The sequence below is a fragment of the Toxotes jaculatrix genome, chromosome 1, assembly GCF_017976425.1.
Source record: "Toxotes jaculatrix isolate fToxJac2 chromosome 1, fToxJac2.pri, whole genome shotgun sequence".
In the NCBI taxonomy this organism is placed as follows: domain Eukaryota; kingdom Metazoa; phylum Chordata; class Actinopteri; family Toxotidae; genus Toxotes; species Toxotes jaculatrix.
Window position 1 is genome coordinate 21,587,244 of NC_054394.1, and position 27,874 is coordinate 21,615,117.

Consider the following 27,874-nt stretch of genomic DNA (forward strand, 5'->3'; position numbering starts at 1 on the left):
TTTATCAACATTATTTAGCCAATTTAATTACAGTGTAAGCTTTCAGTTTTATTTACCTAAATTATTTTGTTACAGGGTTTATATTCTTAATTTTTTTACGAACGATTTTGAAATTTATCTCGCACGTACAACATTTGTCAGAAGTCCCTGAATGCACCAAAAATCAAGGAACGGTTATTACAGTTAATACTACGGTTATTCACACTTTAACAATTTGGTCCAAACGTATAACGCCGCCACATTCATAGTTCAAAGTAATCAAAAGCAATTAAGCTAAAATGAAATAAAAAACTAAATTCTTACATGCAGACACTTCAAAACAATCATTCTACTGTATGCGAATGTGTTGCGCTGAAGACCCGCATGAAGACAAACACACCACTTCCTCGAAGTTGATGCTCATATGACTGCAGCATAGGACAGCGAGTGATGTCTGTTCCAACTTTGATTCTCCTCAGTGCAATAATATGCTGTTCCTTGACAGAAAGGCCGTCAGATGTTTCATCTCCAAACATTATCATCATGCTCATGGATGATGTGAGTTATTATCTTTTTTTCTTTACTGTCCTTACGACTTTAGTTCATCACATCCACAGCACAGACCTTTGACTCAGCAGTGAGTGAATGACAGAACCAAATATTTCTACCATTTCCTTTTTTCTTTTCTCTGTCATCTTATGTGTTTTCTGTTTGTTCCCGGGCTCTCGGGAGAAGCAGCTGTTTTTACTGTAAATCTCATGTAGCACTACACACTGCCTGTAAAAGTGTGTACATGCATGTTTTTTTTTTTTTTTTTGTTTTTTTTTTGTCTTTTTGTGAGTATATGTATATGCTTCACTTGTTAATAAACCCGCGTCTGCTCCTCAGATGGGTTGGGGAGACTTGGGGGTGTTTGGCCAGCCCTCTAAAGAGACTCCCTACCTGGATGCCATGGCTGCTCAGGGCATGATATTTCCAAACTTCTACACTGCCAACCCCCTCTGTTCCCCATGTGAGTCAGCAGTAAATGTTGTAAAACAGAACCTTAACCAGTAATTCCTGTTTTGCAAGATGCAGTCACCTCTATCTCTACTTGTCTGTCACATGATTAAATTGTTGGAAGAATACTCGATTACTGATTTAAAGGTATAAAATTAACACGAACAGGATTAATTGACATAACTCAGAACAACATTTGCTAAAATTAAACTTGCACATCGTATCATTCAAATGCAGCATGCAAAACAGATTACAGGAGAGTAGTAGGCCTACAGAATGCAAGAAGGTATTGTAATGGATTCAGAATAGTCTATATCTCTTTTGTTAATGAAAAAAAATGTACAGATAACCTGCAAAAATGCCACAGAGCTAAGCTGAGAGGTTACTTATCTTTTTATTAAGTTGAACTGTGGAGGTACAGATTTTCACCAGACTCCAGTGATCAGTGTGCATATTTAAGTTGAATCCATGCCATTAATAACAGTTGATAAATAAATTTTATTTAAAAAAATGCTCAAACGGCTGAGTGAATTCAATGTACACAAAAAACTGAGATGTTTACCAGAGCAATACTTGTTTTTATCTACTACCACAATAAAGTCTAAATATTGAATGTGTTCATTTAGCATTAGAATTTACCCAAACACTGTCCCAACCTGACAAATTAATTTGTAATCTTCTTGTGTCAGAATGAGGACTTGAGCACATTTGACATTTTGTTTTCCAGTTGAAGAGAATTTAGAAAATCAGCACAGAAATCCTTATCACTCTTTTCTAATGACTTTCTTTTTTTTTTCATTTTCATTTTAACCACAGCCAGAGCTGCACTTCTCACCGGCCGGCTGCCCGTCAGAAACGGTTTCTACACCACTAATGCCCACGCCAGAAACGGTACACTCTCAGCATATCTTTACTGTTCAGATTATCCAGCTGCAAATAATTTCTTGCAGGTTTCTCATTACTTAGTCTGTAATGTACAGTCTGCAATAAAGTCATGGAAAGTTTTGAACATTAAATTTTTTTTAAACCTTTTTTATAGCATACACACCACAGGAAATAGTGGGAGGAATCTCCAAGGATGAGATTTTGTTACCCCAGATGCTGAAGAAAAAGGGCTATGTCAGCAAGATTGTTGGCAAGTGGTGAGCTATTTATCTTTAATCCAGGTTTTTAGAGGTTTCTGAAGGCTTTGAGGTTATGATCAGTGGTGGGAGAAGTATTCATATGCTTTGCTTAGGTATAAGTAGCAATACCACACAGGAAAGTTATGGCATTATTCATGTTCAAGGTGGAGTTCATTTTAACTAAGTGTTCGTATTATTTATACGTGTAATTTTTAATAATACATGTGAAATAAAAAGTACAGTGTTCCTTTTTTAAGTGTAGTGAAGTAGGAGTATAAAGTAGCATAAAATAACAATGCTTAAGTGAAGAACAAGTACTCAAAACTGTAGTGAAGCATAGTACTTGAGCAAATGTACTTGATTACTTTCCTCCACTGGTTGTGATTATGACCATGAGGTAACAGTCTACATAAGTCAAATGATGTGATGACAATGAAATACCACTACCCACTTGTCTTTTGATGTTAGTGGGAATGTTAATTGGGAGAACAGAATTTATACTGTATACTTTTACTATACTTGATAAAATGATTCAGCAACGTAATGGGCCAATGCATATTTGCATGTTTTAACACTGAGGCAGATAGTGATGATCGTTTTTCACAGTATACAATAATTTTTGAATGCATTTTTCCTGTCCCTGAAGCATCCAGTGATTTGCTTTCCTTTCAGTGCGCAAAGACCTGGAGCTTGTTTGAGATAGATAGTTTATCAAACACAATTTTTTCTGCCTTTGCCTGTTTTTTCCTGTGTAGTATTGAGATACGACTTTTCAGAAAAATCTTCCTCATATCACCACTAAACTTACAGCTGACACGATGCTCACAATTATAGGTCTCCTACCTGTTTCGAACAAGATTCAGGCATCAGCAAGTTGATTTGCATACTGTACTGAGGTAAATGGGAACCAATGACAACCTAAGGGTATTAACTCCAGCCAAAAATCCAAATAAATATGTTGTGCTTTCTAAAATGGTGTGTTGTAGTCCAAGCATATGCGATTTGTAGCAAAGGTCTAAATTTAAATATTTAAGCGAGTGCTCTTTATATGTCACTACAGGCATCTGGGCCACAGACCACAGTACCTTCCTCTGGAGCACGGTTTTGATGAATGGTTTGGTGCACCAAACTGCCACTTTGGCCCCTACAACAGCAGCATCAGACCAAACATCCCTGTCTACAACAATTCTGAGATGCTTGGCAGGTAGTATCACACGCAAGCACTCAGATACACAACACAAGACTCAGAAACACAGACTGAAAATCTATAAAAATCTCCTTTCCCCATGACTCAGTGGAATAGTTTGGCTGGCTGCTCCTCTGGATGAGTTGAGTGTCTCCCCTCCTCTTCCTTCTCTGTACCAGCTGTGCTTGTGTATTCCATTTTCCGCCCATTTGTTTTCCCCAAAACAGCCATATGTGTATTCAGGGTCATTGGAACTGGCAGCCGGGCGTGTTTTTCGCTTAGCCGTGGGTTTAATCAGCGCTGCATACCTGGGCCCTGGACAGACACACACACACACATAGACACGTATACACATAGACACACATACGCCCTCAAGAGACGGCAGGTTGCGTTGGCTGTGTGTGAGGACACCTGGAGGAAGTGAAGCGTAAGAAAGAGAGATGCCTGTCACTGCTTCTCTGCTCACCGCGCCACGCTTCAGCAACACCTCATAACAGTTCCCTCTGCTCAGCTCTGCTGAGACTTCCCAAATATGTTTTTCACCAAAATCTTCTACAAACACAATCCACAAGAGAGGAATTTGCAATTTCCATTGTCTTAATAATATTGTCTACAGTAGTTATGGTCAATTTAGGGGCAGATTGAAAGCCCTGACAATGCGATCAGGTCATTGTGAATGAACCACAATCAGCAGAGGAGAAATAGCACGGTGTGGCTTCAGCATGCATTCAGATAAAGGTTTATTTAATTAATTGTGTCAACCCACTTGTTTTTCAGATACTATGAGGATTTTAAGATTGACAGAAAGACTGGAGAGTCCAACCTCACACAGATCTATTTGATGGTAAGTTAAGGGTCACGTGTCCTTTCCAAGGCTGGTTCTGTCTCAGATGATACGATTGTTTCAGTGGAGCATAGTAGATCAGGTACACCCAGTTTTGTTTAGCAATTTCCTTTGTAGAGCAATTAATAGAATAGAATAGTGAAGAATAGAACACAACTTTATTGCCGACCAGAGTCATAATTTGACTATGGCTCACTAAAACATAAAAGCACAAAAACACAAATAAATTAACAAATTAAAAGTGAAATGAAAGCCTGATTTTGGACTTTGATCAGTACTGTGCTTTTCACAAGCAGAAGTGGATTGTTCACTATTGCGCACACTCGCACTGATTATCTCTGCAGCCTACGTCAGTCGCTCCCGTTCTGCTCCTACAGGGATCAAAAGCAGCATGCAGAGACACACTGCGTGCTTGAGAGGTGTAATATGTCATCACAAGAAGTGGATGGATCTGTCGAGTAGAGCTTTGTGAAGCTCATTTTAGCATGTCTTATGAGACTACACTGGTTTCAGTTAAGCAGTCATTAATGTGGCTTATTGTTTGGAAAATGACACAAAGGCAGAACTTTGAGATGTCAGCATATATGTCTGGTTGTTAAAATTTGTTCGTTGTTGACATCAGTCCTCAAAGGACATGCTTGTGTTAGCGTTGCAGGAAATATCAGTGTGTCACAGTTCAGTACTATATCCAACACTGTAAGGTATACATAATGAAATAATCTTTTTTTTAACACTGCTTTGACAGTCAGGATGCTGTACCATTTACTAACTGTAAGGTGTGCATCAACAGATGTCACCTGGACTACTTTTAAAACATATATTCTAAATGAATATTAGAAAATTTCACAAACATACAGTAAAGTGCTTTTTCCATTTATTAGTGAATGCATTTACTTAATCTAATGTCATTTATAACAGTGGGGTAAATGTGTAAATGTGTAAATGGCTAAAAATGTTCCAGCTTTAAAGCAATGCTGGGAAAAAAGCTCCAGTATGTCATTTGACATCTGTATTGACGAGTGTTGTAACAGTCTCTCACACCTCCCACGTCTTCAGGAAGGTCTTGAATTCATACTCCGTCAGACTAAGGCTCGACGGCCCTTCTTCCTCTACTGGGCAGCCGATTCCACTCATGCCCCTGTCTATGCCTCCAAACGCTTCCTAGGGAAGAGCCAGCGAGGCCGGTACGTTATATCCTACCTTACCTTACTGACTCGTTTATTGGCACACAGTCCAGCAGATGCCTAAGGTTATTAAAAAAAACATATTTACCATGTTAAATGATATGGGCTATGGTGGGTTGTCTGCTGTAGGTATGGAGATGCAGTGATGGAGCTGGACTACAGCGTCGGTCAGATCTTGTCATGGCTGCAGGCACTGGGCATTGACAATAATACCTTTGTCTTCTTCACTTCAGACAACGGAGCTGCTCTGATATCTGCCCCAAATGAAGGTAGACGCTAAATTCTCACACACATACACAGTTTTTTTTCTCTTGAAACACAGTTGGTTGGTTTTCTGCCCAGTAAGTGTGTGTGTGATTTGATACTGATACTGCTGCTGATTCCTCAGGTGGCAGCAATGGGCCGTTCCTCTGTGGGAAGGAGACCACTTTTGAAGGGGGAATGAGGGAGCCTGCCATTGCCTGGTGGCCTGGACACATCAAAGAAGGCACAGTAAGAATACCTCAGTGATTTGAAGCTTTTAGCAAATAAAGCCTCCAAAAAAAAATCAAAGACAATCACTTACTAAATCCCTAGCATCTTCTCTGGAGACCAGACTATTCTTAGACCCAGAGCCAAGACTTTTTTTATTCTAAGTATTGTTGCTCCCTAATGTTCTGCCTATCAACAGGTACCAGGAGCTGTAATATTCTCTGTACAGCTGCAGGCAATGTACAGTGCTGTGAAAAAGGTTGAGAGTAAAGGAATAATTATTTCACTAATCCTCTCTTTTGAATGATTGTTGCTTTTTGTTTCATTTGTGTATCATTTACCAATGTACATGTGCACAGTCTGACCCATTGGTGCAGAAACCAGTTAAATTTGACTATGTTCAATTTCTATCAAGTGACTTGAACTCCAGAAACAGTGAAGATAAACTGTGTGATTTTGGCCACAAAGCGTGTGGGCGCTTTTTTTTTTCTTTCACTGTTTCCTCAAATATTTTTGGCTGGAATTAATGCCCCAACTCTCTCTCTCTCTCTCTCTCTCTCTCTCTCTCTCTTTTTTTTTTTTTTCCCCTCCCCCTCCCCAATTTAACCACCCCCCCACCCACACCGTGATCCCCTAAGCTTGTGCGTTCTGCAAATGACTTTTAATTGTATTAGGGACAGCTGTGACACGGGGCTGTGACGCAGAGGGATTTGGTGGAGGAGCGAGCGGAGGCTGCAGTCTGCAGTCTGCAGTAAGCCTTGCCCCTGGCTCATCTCACAGGGGTGTGCTGGGGCCTGATAGCACAGCAGAATAGCGAGGGAGAGGGGGATTGGGAGCGTCTTAAGCGGCTAATCTGTTTGTGTGTTTGCTGAGGTTGGATTGAGCCGTAATGAGGACTTCAGTATCTGAATATGCCAGGCGCTCAGGATAAAGGAACGGGAGGAGTGGAGAGGGGGTGCAGGGAAGGAAGCAAGGAAGAAGTAAAAGAGGCGCCTGGTGTAGAAAAGAGAAAAGGAGGAGGAGTGCTAAAGACGCTGGCACTGCCACACTGCCAGGAACGTTGCTGTGTTCGCAGGGCTTTGCTGCACCTGTGCCACATTATAACTAGCCAGTGTGTCTATGCATGCATGTGGAAGTATGCAGAATGTGCCTGTCATTTTTTGTTTGATCCCACATATATATATATATGCATGCTTTTGAATGGATGTTGGATCACTTATATGTGTAACAGATAACTTTCTAGACCACTGGAAGACACATAGTTGTAAGTGATGCCAATGCAGCACATCACAAAGCACCTGCGTGTATGTGTGTTTGTATTTGCAGTTGTGACTTGGCTGTGAGGACGAGGGTCTACAGATCCTCCCTGAAGCTCTCTGGGGTTGTGATGACAAAGCTGCTTTGTTGGAGCTACTGTACTCTGCAGCTCTGGATTTATCACTCTGCACTGCATGGGAGGGAGGACAGACCAGACACAGGGTTGCCCCCTCACTTATTTTGTAGTCTTCTGAAATCTCTGTTGATCTGTGCTTTCAAAAGTCCATAAGCTCTTGGATCAAAATAATGGAGGCAACAAACGGCCATGCAAGCCTTTGTTAAGCAGGTTTATTGTACCAACCGAGCACAGACCAATTTTTAAAGTATTAAGATGAGGAGACAAGTTTTGGGGGATGGGGGATTGGTGATGGAAAGACCACTTAGGTGTGTGTTTCCACACATCTTAAACAGTCAAAAAGCCCTTTGTCTGTGCATGCATCTGAGTAATGAAACTTAGTAATTTAACTGACTTGTATGAATGTGCAGGAAACTGTCATTCATCATATTTAGAAAGGTGGAAGGACATGTACTGGAATGAAGGAGAATAGTTGGTCGGAGCAGGTGCAGATTCAGCATTCTTCCAGTGCCTGAGGGGGGTGAGGGGCCAGGATGATGAGGAGTGGTGGCTGTAGGAACAAAGATGTGGAGGTGGGTGGGGTGTTAGCCCCCACAACGTTGTCGAGCGTCACAATCCCTTTTGTTGTATTTTATCGCGCAACAGACACACAGGCAGAGTGGCAGAGACAGGGATAGAAACACTGCCTCCTCAGATAACCAACATCACCACTCACAACACAGAAAGAAATGGGAAAAAGAGAGGCAAAGAGATTGTGACATTAATAGAGAGTGATGAGTCAGACAAAAAAAAAGGAGAGGAACAAAGGGTAGGAAACAATGAAGTTCAGTGTAGACTTCAGAAGAACGCAGAGCTAATAAAGGAAGGAAATGAAATATGGCAAATCATGAGATAGAGTTTGAAAGTTTTGGTTTTTGGTCATGCAAGTTGTTAACAACTTGCTTCTTGCTTCTTGTGTCCTTTTGTCCCGTCTTCTTTAATGGTTTGTTTGTGTGTGTGTCTGTGAGGGGGACTTTAAAAAAAGAAAAATGAAGTGAAGGACTAAATCTGTTAGTGTTTGTGTATGTGTGTGAGACAGAGTGTCTGGATTTGCAGATAGATCATGGAATGCATTGCAGAGCCTTTTCTGTGGCTAGTTCTGTGGATACAGAAGAAAAGGGAATTCATTTCAGTGCTTAGGAGCTTGTGTGTGCGAGTGTGTGCGTCTGTGTCTGCATGTGTGCTCGCTGCCGATAGGAGCACAGCGGCACATGGTGGTGCAGCTGCAGAGGCCTGATAGCGCTATCTGATTGTGAGCGTGCCGTCTCCCTCTAAGGCTCGCTCAGGAGAGAATGGAACGGAAGATCAAGGATGACAGTGAAAAAATGGCATTTTATCTGAAAATAGTTCAAAGTTTATAAATAAAATAAAGCTTTTCACTGGGACTGGGAGAAGGAGATAAAACACCAGCTCACTCCAGCTCCAGCCGCCTGCTTGCCCGGGCCTTGTCCTCTCCTTACTTCCTCTCCTCTTTTTTTTTCTCAACACCCCCCCCCCTCCAAAAAAAAAAAAAAAAAACTCATTTAGAAAGAGAGGCATTTTGGAGGTTTTATAATAAACCTGCTAGCAGAGATTAGAGAGGAGACTGGAGAAATGCACCTCTTTCCTACATCTGTGCACACAGCCCCACATGCAAACATCATATCATGACCATGCATTGTTACCTTATTTGCGCTCATGTAGAAAATCCGGTGTGCAGAGCAGGCTTGTGGTACTCCTGGAGCATTAAACAGTTCATTCTTGATTTGTGAGCTCTTAATTTTTTGCCACCTGTGGCAGAAACAATAAGCAGAATCACAAAGATGAGCGAGTGATCAAGACCACTTTGTTGATATTAAATTGGCACAAAACAGCTCTTCTTTGTGCTGCCATTAAATTGTGTGTGAGGGCCAATTTGAGTTTCATTCCTTAAAGAGTTCTTCATGTCATCCAATTCTAACTGGCTGGTTGTGTGAACTGTCCTGTATGTGCTTCACATACTTCATTTGTCTTCTTGTAGGTGAGCTTCCAGTTGGCCAATGTGATGGACCTGTTCACCACCAGTCTGGCTCTGGCTGGCATCAGCCCTCCTGATGACAGAACCTTAGATGGACTGGACCTGACACCAGTCCTGCTAAACCACACCCACACACTCCAAAACAGGTGGGTACATACAGTGATTGTTGACCACAGATTTGTGGTGTCTGTGGCCTTTACTTTGGGACCAAGATCCCCTTCATTTTTAAATACACTTTTTTCTTCATACTAGAGGTAAACAAGGCACCACTTTTGGACATGCTAGCAGCGTGGTTAGTTGGTCCACTACTTGGGTGCAGAATGAAACATCTAAAAAAACATTTGGAAGGACTGACACGAAACTTTGTACAGACATTCACGGTTCCTGGAAAATCAATCTGAATGACTTTAGCAATCCTGTGACTCTTGACAGCAGTAGGATGGATTGCAAAGAAATTTTGTGCAGTTTATTCTGCATCATTTGGCACAAATTTCAACTGGGAAGAAACAAATCTGAGCATTACGTCTCCCTCTTCTCATCCTCAACAGGCCGATCTTCTATTACCGAGGGAATGAGCTGATGGCTGTGAGGCTTGGACAATACAAGGCGCACTACTGGACCTGGAGCAACTCATGGGAGGAGTTTAAAAAGGTAAGGGTCTCTTTTAACACAGCAACTCTGTCCCATCTCTGTTTCCTCGGTTCTCGATTTGCACTGCCACATCCTTCCTCTTTGTCTCTCCTAATCTTACTCAAACACACAAACGCTTTCACTGTTGGTGTTATCTTGAAAATGGCTCATCAGTTGACTGCTGTGTACATCAGAGCGTAATGAATATTAATGAAGAGCCCCCACATCAGCGAACTTACATCATTCATCAACCAGTTGAGTTGTTTGTTCTAGCTCCAGTGGAGATTTTCTTCCTCTCCATTTACATACCATCATTCCCTGCTGTAGACTTGTTCTTTTGGCATCACAGAAAAAAGGAAAAAAGAAAGTCAGATGCCAGCAGTATCTCCTGGGCCACAGTTACATCAACTCAGTGCTGATCAAATGTATCAGGAGAAATGTGAAATCTGACTCTTGAGAAACAGGATAGTATTATCCCTCTTTCTCTCCTCTGTCCATAAAAACATGTAGTCCTGTCCTCCCTCCATGGCTCTGCTTTTCCTGTGATCCAGTTTGTTTTATGCCCCATCGGTCGCTTAAATTGCTCTCTCCTTCAGGGCCGCTGAATCAATAGCAGCCTCCTTTATCAACTCATGTGAACTGAAGTGGAACTTCACAAATAATGGCGTCTGATTGCCTGTGAGTTGCCTATCGATTGGTGTGTGTACATGAGAGAGAGAGAGGCGACAAGAGAAAACATGTACATGTATGTTCGGTTCTCCATACAGATGTGCGCATCTGTGTGTGTGTGTGTGTGTTTCATGGAGCGACACTGGAGTTAAATCTCCAGTACATTTCATTATGTCATTATGGTTGAATCTTTAACAATTTTTCTTGTGTAACCCACAAAACATTTGATAAACATGAAAAACAAAGTACTTATGCCCTCACAGTCAGACTCTAAATCAAATGTTTCTTTTAGAAGACAAGTATGTTTCAAGGTCTGTGCTTGCCTTTCTTTGACATCCCTACTCTTTCATCCACCTCTAAAATTAAGTTGACCCCAAAAACCCCCTTAAAGATTTAAGTTTAACATGTCTTGCAAAAGAAATTCAGAAATCAAACCCCCTTTTCACTGAAATAAAAATGTTTTCCTGCTTGCTCTTCAGCTTTGGTAATACCTTAAAGTGTAATTTGGTTTTCTTGGCCTATGGTGAAAAATAAACAAGGGAAGATGTGTGTCTGTGAAGAGGAATGAAATTACAGGTTAATAGGTGGGAGACGTATTGCTCTGTCATGGCTGTGTTCATGCAGCTCAGCCATGAGGAAAATGAGAAATTTCACAGGTTTAAATGGCTCTTATCAAACTCTCTTCAGGCAGTGCAGTGATGTTAATATTGCGAAATATAGTTTGTCGGGACTGTGGCTCCTTTGTATCTGGATTGCTGAGTAACCTATGCTACAGCAGGAGCTCTGTGTCAGCTGGGATAGCTGTTTTAACCTTTCTGAATACTTGACAAGGTGATGAATGAAAACTGAAAAAAGACTTATTTACCAGGCACCTGTTAGTCCTACTCTAGATACTTATGTCTTTGCATCAATTCTCTTTCAGAAATGAAAAAGAAATTGATCATACCATAGGTACTGTAGTCTTGAGTTAGAAGAACTCATGACATAGAGATAACTCACCTATTTTTTCTAAGCAGCATCTAGTTCACTGGCTATGGCAATGGCAATATCAAGTACTTGCCCTTCAGCAGTGTGCTGTACATACAGCCGCTGGTTTAGTGTTTAATAATGCAGTGTATTTATAAAAATATCCTATGCTTTTCCAACAACTGTTAAATAAATGCAATGGAGTAAAAAGTAAAACATAATAATCTATATATAAAGTAGCATAAAATGGAAATACTCAAGTACAAGTAGCTCAGAATTGTATGTACAGTACTTGAGAGTATGTGGTGGTGCATATATCAGTTGCATTTTTATCTATGAAAAAGAGAATATATTCCAAATTTCAGCCACAGTCCCCGTGAACTCATTTATATTACTTACTTATTATACTTTTTTTTTCCTAAATTAGACACCAAATATTGCCTTTTACGAAATCCATCCCGCCATCCCTGGATTCTCCTGCACCTTATCTTGTAATAGTGACTGCTCCGCTCCAGTTTGAAAGCAGCCTCTTTGTATCCATAGCATTAGTGTCAGACGAGATATGGAGTTCTTGCTGTTATGTCTTGGGTACAAGAGACAGAGTCAGAGAGATACAGTGCACACAGCAGGCCTTTCTTGCCGCTCCTCTGGGATGAGTTTTTTTTCCCATTCTTTTCTGCATTTCTAAGCTGTTGGCTTCAAACGACAGGACAAGTCTGGATCAGAGGAGGCTCTGCAGGGTGGGGGGTATCTATCCTTTGCACTCTCTCTCTCTTTCCCCCTCTTCTATATGTATTTTGAGGTGCTCTGTTGAGTGATCTCAGAGGGGGGCAGCCTTACAGATGAATGCTTTCTCAATATTAGTTGCGTTCATCAAAAAGTGAGTGTTTGTGTTTGTGTGTGTGTGTGTGTGTGTGTGTGTTGAAGGAGGAGGCAGATCTCCAGGGGGGTTCTGGAGGAGTGAGTGTGACTCAATCAGGCTAAGATCACTGCCAGGCTCATGAGAATGGAGTCAGGGAGCGGGAGCGAAGGCGTGGAGAGATGAAGGGGAGGCAGGAAAAGTCGTCTATTTTGCGAATGACTTGAACCCCTTCATGATGTACTAACAGTAGCTACATAAATAACACAATGCACTGGAAGACAGTGTGCATATAAACCACACTACAAAGAGATTAAGCATTCAGCTGAGAGTAGTGGATCGTTGCAAGCCTAAATCTAAACATCCAGATCTCTTCCGCTGAGTTCAGTACATTTTTTTGAAACTGTACATGATAAAACACAGAGAAAAGTTCTTCTTTACGTGCGTTTGAACTAAAACCTTTAAAAGAATTAAAAATGACCAAATTGAACATAGGTCATGCAAAAAAGGGGAATTTAAAGAGCAGCAGTTACAGAGACCAAAAAATTATCATGAATTATTCAGGACATGGGATGTAAGGATCTCACTTTTTCATTTTAAGTTCTTAGGTTTCACTTATATGGTGCATAAAGAGTAAATGTCCCTTTTTGTCCTCATCTGTGGGGCTGACCTCAAATATTGTGTTAGGTTGTTCTATAAAGAACGGCTGACCTTCATATTTAATTTATGAACGTTTTGTAGCCAAAACAGGGCAGTTCTGCTCTTTCCTCTCGTATATCAGGGTTATTCCAGCGTACATACAGAAGACAGTGAACTGGAACTGCCACAGCTCTGGCTGAGCGATGAACTGTTCTCCATGGTTTAAGAGCACGCACTGCAGAAGGCCTGTAAAACGGCATCAGATAATACAGAAACATGGAGGGAATCCCTTTCTACTCTAAAGTCATTTTTTTCATGTCCCCCTTTTTCAGTCAATTCATAGATCTCTTTCACAACACAGTAAGTTTTACTGCGTGCTATGAGTTAGATCATTATATATTTACGCAGTGTATTGTGCAATTGAGGCAAAGCCCTTAACTTGCAACCAGGACTAAGATGAAGGCCCCTAACAAGTCACTGTGTGTTATTTGGATCTGAGCTCTGAACATGTCTGCCTCCAGTTTTTTTGACTAACATAATCATTACCCTATCTTGAGATTTGCTTCAAATTAAGAAAATAAATGTACATTAATGTTCGGCTGTCTTCTCTTACAGGGTATAAACTTCTGTCCTGGTCAGGAAGTCCCAGATGTGACTACTCATGAACAGAAAGAGCACACAATGCAGCCAATCATTTTCCACCTGGGACGCGATCCTGGGGAAAAGTTCCCAATCAGGTCAGTTACCAGTTAAATCTAAAAAAGCTGTTTACAACTCCTTTCCAATAGAGGGACAGAAGAAAATAACAGGAATGAGTGAGAGGCGTCAAACAGGAACAAGAGATGTTAGAAAACGAAGAGGAGAGAGGTGAGAGAAAAGGAAGGTTGTTTGCCTGTTGGTAGCACAGACTGTGTATGAGATCAATGCTGATTCAGTGCCATGAAAAAGACGGCGGCAGATTGATCTGCTCAGCCAGAGCGCGTCTGATTACACCCTTCTCTTTGTGATTGCAAACAGCTCCTTAAAGATTACTATCTGGCCCTCAACCCTCTGGTGCACCACTGCAGGTTATAATTGCAAGATAAATTGTTCATGTCTAAATTGAGAGCGAGTTTTGTGTGTCTCTGCCTCAACTCAGAGGAGAGTTAAGAAGCTCAAAGAGGAGAGAGTGACGCCAGAGGATGCAGACAGCCAAGGCTGAACTAAGACTATTACTAAACAAGGTTGCAAAGATAGATGAGCATCATCTTTTACTGCGTGCTGTCAATACAGAATATTTATGTGATCTTTAAAAAAAAAAAAGATGTAAGCTGACATCATGACTTATACATCAAGATAATCTCAAAATCGCTTTGATGAGAGAATATTCCTATTGTGCGCAGTGTTCATTTTGGCTCCCTCCCGCCATAAAACCTCCTAGACTGACCTTTCTTTTCTGCCTTCTGCAGCTCTGCCTCTCATATTTTGATATTCATACTGTGGCCTCATCTCTTCTTTGCCTCCTGTTCAGACTCCTTTCAGTTCTGAAGTGAGATTGGATGATAAAACATTAATGTTGTTTTTCATTGGCCCACCTTTTAGCCTTGCTATTTACTTGGAAGAATCAAAAAAGCAAAAAAGCCAATCAATATGCAGCCATGTGCTGTGCTAAGTGCTAGATGTGTGTGCGCACACACACAAACGAAAAATGCACACTCATATTTCACCTCTGCACAGAGGGGTCATTGAGTATGTCTACAAGGTCACCCCCTGCAACACCCAGATGAATGACGCCCTCACTGTTCATGCCCTGTTCTTCTTCTATCCACTCTAATCTGCACGATTCAATCCCCTTCCTCTCCAAACTTTTGTCTTACTCTTTCCCTGGTTACTTCTCTCCCCACTTACTGGTATGTATCTTTGCTCACTTCTCACCACTCAGCCGCTGTCCCTCTGCATCCACTGGGACCGTTCTACTCCATCCTAGTTAAGCGTGTGTGTGAGTGTGTGTACACATGTGTATGTGTGCGTTTTGTCCGTGTGCTCCTCGGTCCCCCAGCTGGACTGGCTGCCTGGCCATCATTAATCTCTGTCGGCACCTAAAGAGCCACTTAAGATGATGTAGGGCCTGTCTGCGCACATACCTTCACTACTGTCGCAGGCTGTGATATAGCAAAGAGCACACACACACATATACACAATCCCCGGTTCAGAACAGTCACCCAGGAAAACAGCGTATATTATAATAATGGAATCTAGGAGAGAATTCGGGGACGAGCATACAGTCGTTTTCAGTGCCTCGTTATTTTTCTTTTGTTTTTCAACTGATGGTGACAACCAGAGGCCTATCTACCATTGTTTCAGGTATAGTGGAGTTAGAGGATGACAAGGCCTGTGTTGGTGGTCCATCTGTCTTGGATGAAACACAGGTCTGCATCCACCTACCCCAGTGAGTTTGGATTCACACCGCATTTGTCCTAAGCCTTTGCCTGCCTTCCACTTTGCCCTCCATCTCTGTGACCTACGGTCTTGAGGTTAACACATCCTACTTTCTCACCACCTACCTCAGCTCACGTCCCCAGAGCCCCAGTGTAGTCCCAGCCCTGACACTGCAGGCAGCCCTGCACAGTCTGGCCTCATCTGCTGCCTGCCACCAAGCTCTTGTATCCCCAATCAATAGTCCTCACTGAAGTGCTCAATTTCCACCGGGGTGGAGAAGATGGTGGAGGGGAGGGGAAGGCAGGACAGATGTATTTGATTGTCTCCTCAATTCCCCCACCTTCTGCTACTGTGTGGTTGTTGGTGTGTCTGTGTGTATGTGTGTGTGTGTGTGTGTTCTAGCAATAGTGTTATGAATCAGTAATCAGAGTGGTGACACACCTGAGCAATGCCCCCATCCCCCTTGGGTGCCATACATTATAAATCAAAAGACTCAATTTGCATACAGCCTGCTTATTATTCCAGATTTTGCCTCTACACCAGTAAGCTAAGGGTTATAATCATGATAATGAGGTGTGCTGACTGTGGGCTTTTCATTATTTGTTTGCAGAGGAGGCATAAACAAATGATATTATTAGTTTTTGATTTAGAGGTCTGCACTGTAAGATTTTCAGTGCATACACAAAACAAAACTTTGTGTCTCATGCAAGTTTCTCAGTACATGGCATGCTTTGCTTGCAGACTTGTATGGAAAAAATTGAATACTTATAGCAGTCTGATAAATCTCCCTTACATTTACTTCTATTAAGTTGCTTCATCTCTTATCACAAAATGAATCGCAACAATCAGTAGTGGGCACAGATAGGAGGAGAATGAAATATCCCTCTCGCTGATCGAGATCGGGCGAAAGCAAAATTTGCGATTTTAGATAGCTGAAGCAATTTAATCTGAATGTCTGATTTCTTTTTCTTTTTTTTCCATCGAGGGGAATAATCCAGTTTTTCCCTATCAGCTAGGGTCACAATGCAAAGATAGTTGGCTTATGACGAATGTGGCACACAAGGAGAGAGACTAATTGCAGCCAGTGCACTACCAGTCGAGTAATTGTAGGGGAAAGTAAAGACTGAGAGTATCAAGGAAAGGAGCAGGTGCTGGCTGATGGAGGAAGCCTTGCTGCCCTGTGGGAGATCTAAGAGGGGGGGTAGGTGTGAGCTGGACAGAGCCTGGGGTTATTACTCTAATTGACACTTCACCTCACACACATGCACATGTTCCCCAGGGGGCCAATCAGAGGGTTGGGTTTGCAGTGGAGGGAGGATGGAAGGCTGGCACAGGTGCTGCCGGCGAGTGTATCAAGGGTGTAATTGCACTGCTGATATTTGTCTATCTGTGTGTCACGCCACCAGACGCCCACTCCCCTAACACACACTCGCACTCAAACACACACACATGCACACACAGCCTATTAACCCTACAGGTCCTATTGAGAGCAGCGTTCCTTTGAAAGCCTTCAGGGCCCCTGTGTTTTACACACTGAATATAATAATGCACAGAGGTGCTCAGGCTCACTGGTGTCCAACAGCAGTAATTGAGAGACAGGGGATGGGATAGGGGTTACATAGTTCACCCTGCTGAGTGCTCTTTCCCAAAGGGTGCCCGAGTGGACAGCCTGTGTGTGCGTGTGTGCTTACACGTTTATGTTCTTGTTGTTGAAAAGCTACAGCATGTCACCACTGTAATATAATGAGTTAAACAGGTACATCACTGTATTATTTTATTATTGGGTACATGCACACAGCACTGCATTCCCTGCAATGGTCATTAAATGAAACAAAATGGACAAAACAGATTCAGGATATAAACCGTGTGTTTGTGCCAGTGTGCTTATGCATTATGCATTAACCTATAGGGCCAGATTTGTATACGTAGAAGTATGTCTGTGAATGTTCTCATATACGTAGAAGTGTGTGTGTATATTTACAGTACATGTATGTGACTAATAGATCGATTCAGACTCATTCATTGTCACCTTTGCAATTGCTTAAGCCATTAGTTTATCAACCACTTTAAATTCTTATGTCTGTTTTTAATTCAGGCGATACAGCATTCTGTAAGCTGAACACTAGAATTAAAAGCATTAGCTGATTAATCAAGTAGGTGATTGACAGAGAAATAATCACCTACTTTTAAAAATCGATTAATTGTTTCAGTCGTATTTCAAGCAAAAATGCCAAACATCCGCTGGTTACAGCTTCTAAAATGTGAGAATTTGCTGCCTTTCTTTGTCATGTATCATTGACAAATTAAAATAATTTGGATTTGTGGTCAAGACATCGGAAGATGTCATCTTAGGCTCTGGGAACTTGTGATGGACATTTTTTTTTCCATTTAATTTTTTTAAAAATGGTAGATAATAGATAATGAAACTCAGCGTTAGTTACTGGCCTACTAGTCATGTTTGTGTTTGCAGTGTTACGACCAAGGAGTACCAGGATGTGCTGAGCAGGATCTCTCCAGTTGTGGAGCAACATAAGAAGACTCTGGTGCCTGGTATTCCCCAGCTCAACATGTGTGACGTGGCAGTGATGGTGAGATTTTCGTTGCACTTAACTAATGAAATTGAAAAAAAAAAACAAAAACAAAAAAAAAAACAGCTAACTGTAACAGCTGAGTCTTTACCCACTGTATCCAGAAACACTGGACAAAAGCCAGTTCAGTTTTCACAGCAGATACTGTGTGTTTCTTTTGGACCAGCAGCGCTCAAAGCCATCTCACGTCTCTCTACAACTATACATCAGATGAATGAACACATCAGAGAATTGATGAAGCCGTTATGAAAAAAATGCTAAATCAATAAAAGTCTTTGAATAGCGATGTTTTCTAAGTTACTATCTGTTTTCAGTCTGCACTGAGCTTGTAGACTATTAATGCTCCACTTCAACAGATTGAGATTTTATTTTTGTATTTGTTTATCATTGTTACTAACTTGCTCTACAATGTGTATCATATTTGATGGAGTCATAAATTATAACTCCAATCTGGACCTTTTTTCCTGGATTATTTCAAGCAGCTGAATTGAGCTGTGGCTTTGTCTCCCCAAGCACCAAGGACTGTGAACTGAACTGCTCTGGATTTATTTGTGTCGTAGCACTGCCCCCTAGTGATGAACAAAATAAACACAATTATAAATAGGGTCAGAATGGGTAATGTTTGTGTGAGCTGTATTTATAGGGGAATAGAAGTACAGTTTTTCAATTCAATTCAATTCACTTGAATTCAATTTTATTTATATAGTGCCTTCCACAATCAAAATTGTCTCAAAGCGCTTTACAGAGACCCAGAGCTTGACCCCAGAGCAAGCACGATTATGAACACTTGTTGTCTGTAAATGATACAACTGTTATATTTTGTACGTTACATGGTTTGTCAGAACAAGGCACCATTTGAGGGTCTGAATTCAAGTGACTTTTTTTTGTCCTATTTGTCATTTAAATGAAGCTGAAATTTGACATATTTGATATTTGTGAAGCCTAGTCTGTAATTTAACCGCCTAATGAGGAGGTGATTGTTTTACTAGTAAATTTGTGGAAAAATAATAAAATAATATTGGTAAGCCATTGGAAATGAACTAGAAATAAAGGACACGGAAACGGAAACAGTGCCAACTAAAAGCCTAACATCCTCAGGACAGGACACAAAAATTATCTCATGCCCCGCCCCAATGCAAAAAGCTAAACTTTTACAAGACAGTAATATATCTTCCTGCAAATAAATCATATTTTTGATGAATTCATATTCTTGTGCTTACTGTGATGGCTGCTCTCTGTTGCAGAATTGGGCCCCCGCAGGCTGTGAGAAGTTAGGAAAGTGTCTCAAAGTGCCCAAGTCTAAGCCCTGGAAGTGTGACTGGCCACACTGAGAGCACATTTGTGGAGCCAGACACGAGGATGAGGAAGCAAAACCTAAATATGTGCCTTTCCACAGAACAACAAACAACCTGATTATTTAAAACAAAACATTTTTTAATTCTTTGTAAAATATTCGATGTAAGATGTTGAAGAGGACATGGGGTAAAACCAAGGGAGTTGTGTTGGTCTAACAACATTACATTGATTATGCAAATAACTTTTACAGCTGTGATTTTAATGAGCCAACATAAGTTCTACCTGTCCTACAAGAACACTGCATCAAGAGTCAGTGAATTAAGTCACAACTCATTGCAGTGATGTAGAGCACAAAGGGAAATGTATTTATTTTGATCATGTCTAAAGTAATAAATTGTACCAAGTTGGATTATTGGATTAATTCTGTATCCTTTTTACATGCATAGTGTAAAATGTGATTTTTAATAAAAAGTTATTTTTGCATCATGATCATATCAGTTGATATTTCATAGATTGGATGTGTTCATACTTCAAGCTTTGTGTGCACATAAATACGTTATTAACAACTTTACTGAGCCTTCAAAGACCTGACAGTTAACACAATTTCACAATGAATTCCATGATTAAACACACACATTTCTATTAAGTTTTTGATGTCCAATATTTAGTGACATTGCTCGATGATGTAAGGCCCATGATGGAGATTATTCAATAACTCTGTGTATCTTACACTGTAAAAATGAGAGCACATACTATAATTCATGTATGTCTTGTTCAGCCTTAATGTGAGTGCTGGTGTGAAAATATCGTGTGCTCTTACTATGCTTACAAACAGTCATTTCCTGTAATGCTCAAAGGAAGTTGCTTGTTTCAGGAAACAGACTGAGCTGTCTTTTGCAAATGAAATTACACCATCATGTCAGCGGATAACAATAAAACAACTATGGACGTGGACACAGCTTTTCTCAAATCCAAGAGGGGAATCCTGAAAGTAGCAGAGATGGTGAGACATCGCACACCATCATGATTTTGAACATTTTCCACGTTGCCGCAGACGTACTGTTCACCCAAACAGCTAAGCTATGCTGGCAATGTTGTCTGCACATTAAAAAGGGGAACAGATAAAAGTGCATGAGGCACGTTTGGAGTGTAATTTGGTTAACAATGTTACTGGAACTAGTTTGTCGACAGCAGTGACTCTCATTAACATACCAGGAGCATTTTAGAATGCTGAAGGCAAATCTGGATCTGTTGTTTTGTATAAAAAAATGTGATGTGGAACCATTTGTGGAACAGTTCACTGTGAACCAGACATCTGATGACCAGTTCCTCCTTCTCTGCATAACATGCAACGTTCAACATGCTAAATGAAGAACAGCAATGAATCTTGTGAATGTCAAGCTACTTATTATAAATTGAATCATTTTTTAATATCTAAACATATGAGGTTTTAGAATTCATATTTTCTGTTCTTGCATTAACAAGTTTCTTTGTATTGTGTCTGTGTTTCTTTCTCTGCTTTAGGTGACTCTGTTTACAGCATTTGTGTGTTTTGCTGTAGCATCAAGACCAAAGTACATTGCAGCCACAATGCTGGAGTTTTTGATCACTACATTGCTGCTGTTGTTGTACCTGCTCAAACTCAACAAGAGGCTGACTTTCTTCTTTTGGCCTTTCATTGTGGGTGAAGGTTTACAGCACAACATTATAGTATTAACATCAACATTATAAGCTTTTATGGTCTTTGGGAGGAGAGAATAAACTGTTGTACTTTTCTTTTTTTAAGTTCTTGTTCTCAAGTTTTTCTCTTCTCTGCAGGACATTTTCAATTCAGTCTTTGCAGCCATCTACTTTATTATCTTGAGCCTGATGACTTTGACTACATACACTGTCACAGGAACACTGGTTGGAGGGGTGAGAAACGATTCTTCAATCTCTAATAATGTCTAATTTCAATTCATATGGATTTTAGATATCCTCCATACAATACAATTACATATCCAGACATGGCTTTTATTTGTGCTGTAGCCCAAGCTCTCTCGAAGATTTAGCCACCCCCGCCCCCTTATGGGGACTTGTTCATTGTCCCTAAAAGGAAGTCAAGTCCCCGCAGTGTCAGTACTACATGTACACACTGGAGCCCAGATGTGTTGTAATGTAGTGTAGACTAAAGCATTTATTTTGCTCTCTGTTTGCAGATAGTTGGTTTGATGTCAGCTGGTCTGCTCTGTATGGACAGCTTCACACTTTTCAGGAAGATAACATTCAACAAGCCAAGAAGTGAAACCCAGAGTCCAGAAAACATATGAACAAAGTAATTACAGTAAATGAACACAGTATACTATGTGAGTAAATTCAAATCCCCCACCACTGATTACTTTCCCCTGAGTTGTGAGATCGTAATAATTAATTGTGTGTGAGTCTGTACTGAACAATATGTCTGAAAAGTTTCTGCCACTTCAAACCTTGTACCAGTTTTCAGCATATTTAAAATTACAGCTGTAATTCTAAATGATGCTGCGACTTTTTTTTTTCTAAAGTGTCATAGATAAACATCAAACACCAATAAAGATTTTTCTTTGCCTTGTGACATCATGAGTTGGATATTTCAACTGAGTGGCTGAATGACTTGTGTTGTATGCAGCTGGGGGCATCGCATTTCACATCTGGAGAAAGCAGATGTTGCGCTTTTGGGAACTCGCGCTTCGTTTCCGCGCTGTCATTGTTTCCGTTTCCACCTCCGAGAAGCCTCACGCTTCCCCAAATCTCATTTTGTTTTGCCTTGAATGCCTTACGTTGCGTATAAGTTTGGGCTATCCGAAGTTTGAGGAGTCTTCGTATCTTTTTTCAACAATGGGGGACATCGAGGCTCCCAGCTCGGATCCGCCGCGCCAGACTGTCCTGCTCTCTGTTCTTCCGAGCAAAGAGTTCGCCTCCTCAAGGAAAGGAATGCTGCTTCTTGCTGAAGTGGTAAGAAATGACCAGGAGAATCTCCTCTGAAACAAATGAAACTGTTACTCTGCCATTGTTTCGACTACATGCGCATATAAGGCTAATGCGCGCTTCGTTTTGGGCTGGCTACTTTTATTTAGTGTTTTCTAATAGTTATGGCAGCTACATCAATGTGTTCTTTCAGTGCACAATAAGAAATAACGTTACCAGGCTGCTTAACTTTAATATTGAATATAGGTCAGTCAGTTTCCGTCACAAGGTTTCCATTAATAAAGGGAGGAGCAGTAAGAGTTTATAGCAACATGAGGTAGACTTCTTAAACTTGGAATAAACATTTATACTGGATTATGGAATATTTGTCAAACCAGTTTTAATTGTTAAGAGTCATCTGTACTGTCAGTGGTCTTGCTCAATAATGGTCTAAGCTTCTACGGTGTCTCTGTGTTGTGTCAGTTTGTGCACAATCAATCTAAACAGCAAATGTTGAAGCTTAAAAAAAGGTACTTTTTTATAGACTGTCCAAAAGGATTTCAACAAACCAGGAACTGAAAAACTGTATGCGGCTGTGTGATGGTGATGGTGGAGGGACCAGCAGAATTGTGGGTTACTTTAAGGGAGGGTCCTCTTGCAGTAAGTTAAAAATGCTTTGTGAACCCTCACATTTGTGTCATGTGACAGTCAGTCCATGTTGGGCTGTGAGAGAGCAGTCATCTTCCCCACAGTCACATCCTTTAGTCTGTTTCCATAACTTGTAGCCTGGAGCACAGACCTCATTGTGTGTGAATGCACAGTTCTGCAGCCCCCTACACTCACACACACACACACAATACAGCCTCTTTACTGCATCTCCACATTGTGACTGGGGGTCATCTAAAAATCTATTGGCCTCTGCTAACAGTCAAAAGCACAGCTATATCTTGCCATATGCTTGAAGGTGAGAGTGCAAACATGGTCTAAACTTGTGCAGAGCATTTGTGCATTTGCATTTGTGCTATAGTGTGCAGGGTCTCTGGCAGGTGGACCACCTATCCTGAAATAAAGACCACTTCTTGTTAAAATTAGAGAAAGTGAATGCACTTCTATGAAAGATAACACAACGCTTCAAGAGGACTAGAGGTGCTCTTTCACGCTGCAAATGGCACAGTGTTTGAAATGAATATTGCTTTTATTCAGGTCGTGATCACACTAATGTGTGCCTTACTAATTCTGCCAATCTAATTTTAGATGGCATCTTTGTGTGTGTAAAAAAATAAATAGACAGACGACTTTGAGGTGAGTGTGGCGTGAGAACGTATAGCAGCACAGGATTCAGTATATAACATTTATATCTTATGTTTCAACTTATTTTATCTTTAATGTTTAAAGGTTCAATTTAAATTACGGTATAAACGTTTTCTGGTTTACCTCTGGTGGTATCTAGTTTTGCAGATAGTTTGGGTCAGTTTCTTCCTAGTTTTTACATTTCTATCTCGGATATATTTTCTTTTCTCAAGTACAATGGAGGTGAAGGGAATGTCATTTGTAGTGCTTACAGAATTCAAAAATTATGTTAAACAGCAATAAATCTTTCCAGAAACATGCCTCCGTAACAGATTTCTCTATCACGTCATGGTAATGATAGATATACCTTGATACTGAATTTTTTAAAGATTCAATTCAATTCAGTTTTATTTATATAGCGCCTTCCACAATCAAGATTGTCTCAAAGCGTTTTACAGAGACCCAGAGCCTGACCCCAGAGCAAGCACTTAAGGCAACAGTGGCAAGAAAAAACTCCCTTTTAACAGGAAGAAACCTTGAGCAGAACCCGGCTCATATGGGGGACCCTCCTGCCGATGGCCGGGCTGGGTGAAAGGAGGAAAAGGAGGAAGATAGGACAGCTGGGAATGAAGGAGAGGAGGAGAAGGACATGCAGCATAATACAAACAGGGTTGGCAATGGACAATGTTAGAGGGTCAGCATTTAGATTACAGTTAGTGGATAATGTGTGCTCTGTAGATTACAGTTATGATAGGAGACAGAGCACAGAAGCAAAAAGCTGTCACAATTGGTAATTATTTACATTACAGTCTGCATAGAATGGCACCACAGGCAAATTTCCATTCATTCAAAAATCTCATTAGTTTGAGTTTAGATTTGAGTGTACACTAGATTCAACGGTAGTATTATCACTGGGATTTACCGCATCGTGCCATATGCACTGTTCGAGTGTGCAACATCCTTGCATAGCTGGGAAGTTATTTTAGTAAGAGAAGAATCATAGTTGAATTGTGTTTTTGATACAACTCAAAGATTACAGGCAGTGTTATATCAGCCCACAGTCACTGAATTCAACTGTGAGGTGTGAGGCGTCCAAAGAAAAACAGCTTGTAGCTTCACAATTCTTGGGAGTATTAGTCAGACACATATCCTGCTGAGCTTGCATTATTACACAGAGTGTGTCAGGTCACTATGTACTTCTCATTAGGGTTCTCAGATGGCAACAGGCTCGATAAGGAATGTGAAATCACGGAGTGTGCACAAAAAGCAGGTTTTTGTAAGGTTTGAAATATTTTCAGAAAGAAAACAAGCTGTTAATAAAGGGCACATGGAGTGGTAAATGTGTGCAAAGTGTGCCCCCTCCTCCATAGGTGGTATAAACTGAAAAACGAAGGATTGTCAGAATTCTTAACTCAGTATGTAATGTGTTGCTGGCCTCAGGAATTATGATGTTTTTGAGTTTAAAAGCCCTCATATGCTCTCACAGCAAGTTTCCCTGCTTCTAATACCTAAAACCTTAAGGGCAATAACATGCTCTCTCTCTCTCTCCTCTTCCAAAATACAGTGTCTGCGCATCAGTTTACAAATAATAAGACTGAGCAGTTGAAATGATTTGTTGATCAGTCGTTTAGCCATTTGACAGAAAATTAATCGGCAACAATGGTGATGATTAATTGTACAAATCAGTTATCAAACAAAAATAGCAAACATTCTCTGGTCCCTGCCTCTTATATGGGAGAATTTAGATTTCCCATCACAATAGGTTGTGATGGGCATTTTTCACTATTTTTACTATTTTGGTATATTTTATCAACTAGTTGATTAATTTAATGGTTGATTTAACTTTTCAAGTTATTTTTAAAAAATTATAGATGAATCAGCAATGAAAATAATTTGCAGTCCTAGCACAACTTATCTTTTTGTAATATGCTACCATGTTGTGTCGCTCCAATGTACACTGGGCAACATGAAAAATAATTAGCTTTACCAATGCAATGTGATTTTTCTTTTTTCTTTTTTAAAATTAGTGTTGTTTTAGCATTTTGTTTAAAGCACAGCAGCTGCAACAGTCTGGGTTCAGTCAAGGGGAGTTCCTACCCTCAGGGTGACATTGGATGACTGACAAAGACAAGATGGCCGGGCCTGTATGAGATTACAGTGTCTGACTTGCTTTCATTTGCACTGATACGGTGGGTCCATCTCCCCTAATGGAAAGTGTCAAACACATGGCAGGCTGACTTTATTTGCATTGTGAATACTGCACATACAAAGCACTTTTAAATGTCTTTCATTATTACAGCTTTGTGTTTGTGGGTGTTTGCACTAGTGTGTTTGTGAATGAGAGAGAACAAGAGGGATTTGGTGTAACAGTGTATAAGCCTGTGTGAATAAACACTGTCAGCAACAGCTGTATCTCCTTACAGGAAGTGGGCCTGAAGCTGTAATTCACACCAGTTTACAGCTCCGGGGTAGTGCACCATCTTGAATGGAGAGAGAAAGATTAAATTTCATTTTGTTTATAATTTGGATTAAAAATGTAAATTTGCCTTCAGCTTCAAACAGCTCACTTAGAAGTGAATACATTCATAAATTCAACACAAGAGCAATCAAGCAATCGTGTCTGTTGTCTTAAATCACACATGGAAAGACAGATTCAACATTTTCTTTCGTCTTAAACTTTTCATTAATCAAATCTAAACAATTTTCTTTGTAGGCTCTTTCCTTTGTATCGTTTGTGTGTTTTGCGGCATCCACAGCAGCAGCCTTTGTGACATTCCCACTGCTGGAGTTCCTGGCTGCCCTCTTCTTGTTGTTTGCTTACTCCACCAAATTCAACGAGAGGTTTAAAGGCTTCCTCTGGCCTCTTATGGTGAGAGCAAATCTCCAAATAAAATGTAAAAGAAAATGGTAATATGAAGTTTCCTCTGAATCATGGTGTTTCTTTCCTCTCACAGGATTTCATGAGATGTGTGACCGCCTCCATTATCTTTTTCATCATCTCCATAATTGCAGTGTCCAAATATGTGGACGGCTCCTCTAAGGCTGCTGGGGTAAAGTCGACCTCTCATCAAAGCCTACTCCAACAAAATGTATGTATTACTAAATACATGCAACACAACACAACTCAAATGTCCTTCTTTTTACAGGTATTTGGATTCATTGCCACCATCATTTTCGCTTTAGATTTTTACCTCATTTTTAATGAGCTGGCCAATTTCCTAAAGCAAGGAGGGGAGTCCCATGATGAGCCATCAAGACAGCAAGGTAATACCGAAATGAAAATCTGATTTAAGGCCATATAAGAACATCCTTATTAAATATAGACATATTTTAAATACATGGACATTTCGTTTGATCCAATATCCAGTATATATATATTTCATATGTTAAAATGTAAATGTGCTGCTATGTTGCAGAAATAGTTCAATATTTACGTAGGCATGCATGTACTGCTATATATTATATCTGAATATTCTGGACTGCAAACTGCACACTCATATATCCAGCATGAAAATATTTATACGACATATACAATTTATTTTTTTTAACCAGTCTCTAATTCTGTTACTTATGTTTTCTAGATGAGTTTTCAGACTCTGATTCAGACTGAGACTGGGGCATCTTCACCAGCGGATACATTTGATCATTATAAAGTTAAACCTTTGCGGTAGAAATGGCTGCTTCTGAGCTGCCATCTCTTCCATCATGCCACAATGTTACATTGATACTGTGTACAGTAGAAATCACATCCAGGTCACACTGTTTTTTAATTACTTGCATTAATTGGTAGTTGGGGGAATCTTCTAGGACCTAGTTTTCTAGGACCAAACCAATGCAAAGAGCATAAACCAGATTCTCTTCAGCTATGCTCTTTGCTGAGGGTCCACGACATTTCACACATGTGAAAGCATTCAGGAAACAAGTCTAAACAAATATGCTGGTCTTTTTAGTCATAGTATTTTGATAATCATTACAGGTAGTTTTTAAAAAATAATGCAAAAAATGCTCTGTTCTTTTTTATGCCCATACTCACATCCAGTGTCAGAGAATATTTGGGAAAAAAAATGTAAAAGCCATCATCAACCTGACACATATTTTATCATAAAACTGTGAAACTGTTTGGTCAGTCTTTGTTAATATGTCCAAATCTGAAATAATGATAAATGTTGACTTTTTACAGACATATTAAACAAAAACACTAAATGTGCTTAGAGAATAAATGTTTAGGAATATGAATAATGAAGTTTCATAACAATGATGTTAGACCTTTTTTTAAATGAAAGAGCTAAATAAGACAGGTGGGCCCACACTCAGCTGGCAGGTTATTAGGTACATCTGGCTAAGATTCAAGAAAAGTAATACAATAGTCCCGCAATAAATTG

At 40.3% G+C, this 27,874-nt stretch overlaps 3 protein-coding genes across 3 annotated transcripts; all 3 read left to right on the forward strand.

Annotated features, from left to right (window-relative positions):
• Positions 1-387: 387 nt before the first annotated feature.
• galns (galactosamine (N-acetyl)-6-sulfatase) lies at positions 388-19,769 on the forward strand. Its single transcript, XM_041041341.1, has 14 exons — positions 388-537; positions 868-991; positions 1,795-1,869; positions 2,018-2,120; positions 3,163-3,306; positions 4,066-4,132; positions 5,189-5,316; positions 5,446-5,585; positions 5,705-5,808; positions 9,219-9,361; positions 9,764-9,866; positions 13,594-13,715; positions 17,867-17,984; positions 19,229-19,769. Exons 1-14 carry the CDS (start codon positions 430-432, stop codon positions 19,313-19,315), a joined length of 1,566 nt encoding a protein of 521 aa, XP_040897275.1. The 5' UTR covers positions 388-429; the 3' UTR covers positions 19,316-19,769.
• A 367-nt stretch (positions 19,770-20,136) lies between these two features.
• On the forward strand, positions 20,137-21,870 carry LOC121182246 (chemokine-like factor). Its single transcript, XM_041038656.1, has 4 exons — positions 20,137-20,283; positions 20,805-20,960; positions 21,099-21,194; positions 21,479-21,870. The coding sequence occupies exons 1-4, from the start codon at positions 20,197-20,199 to the stop codon at positions 21,587-21,589; spliced, it is 450 nt and encodes a 149-aa protein (XP_040894590.1). The 5' UTR covers positions 20,137-20,196; the 3' UTR covers positions 21,590-21,870.
• Positions 21,871-21,984: 114 nt separating this feature from the next.
• cmtm3 (CKLF-like MARVEL transmembrane domain containing 3) lies at positions 21,985-27,610 on the forward strand. The gene is made up of 5 exons (XM_041042936.1): positions 21,985-22,250; positions 26,206-26,361; positions 26,447-26,542; positions 26,639-26,756; positions 27,074-27,610. Exons 1-5 carry the CDS (start codon positions 22,134-22,136, stop codon positions 27,100-27,102), a joined length of 516 nt encoding a protein of 171 aa, XP_040898870.1. The 5' UTR covers positions 21,985-22,133; the 3' UTR covers positions 27,103-27,610.
• Positions 27,611-27,874: the final 264 nt, after the last annotated feature.

Excerpts from the sequence above, each read along its gene's own strand:
- galns (XM_041041341.1), top strand. The coding sequence starts at position 430 with ATGTCTGTTCCAACTTTGATTCTCCTCAGTGCAATAATATGCTGTTCC. Across the intron at positions 2,121-3,162 it reads AGCAAGATTGTTGGCAAGTG|GCATCTGGGCCACAGACCAC; the intron begins GTGAGCTATTTA and ends ATGTCACTACAG. Across the intron at positions 17,985-19,228 it reads TGTGTGACGTGGCAGTGATG|AATTGGGCCCCCGCAGGCTG; the intron begins GTGAGATTTTCG and ends TCTCTGTTGCAG.
- LOC121182246 (XM_041038656.1), top strand. The coding sequence starts at position 20,197 with ATGTCAGCGGATAACAATAAAACAACTATGGACGTGGACACAGCTTTT. Across the intron at positions 20,284-20,804 it reads TCCTGAAAGTAGCAGAGATG|GTGACTCTGTTTACAGCATT; the intron begins GTGAGACATCGC and ends TCTCTGCTTTAG. Across the intron at positions 21,195-21,478 it reads CAGGAACACTGGTTGGAGGG|ATAGTTGGTTTGATGTCAGC; the intron begins GTGAGAAACGAT and ends CTCTGTTTGCAG.
- cmtm3 (XM_041042936.1), top strand. The coding sequence starts at position 22,134 with ATGGGGGACATCGAGGCTCCCAGCTCGGATCCGCCGCGCCAGACTGTC. Across the intron at positions 22,251-26,205 it reads TGCTGCTTCTTGCTGAAGTG|GCTCTTTCCTTTGTATCGTT; the intron begins GTAAGAAATGAC and ends TTTTCTTTGTAG. Across the intron at positions 26,362-26,446 it reads GCTTCCTCTGGCCTCTTATG|GATTTCATGAGATGTGTGAC; the intron begins GTGAGAGCAAAT and ends TTCCTCTCACAG.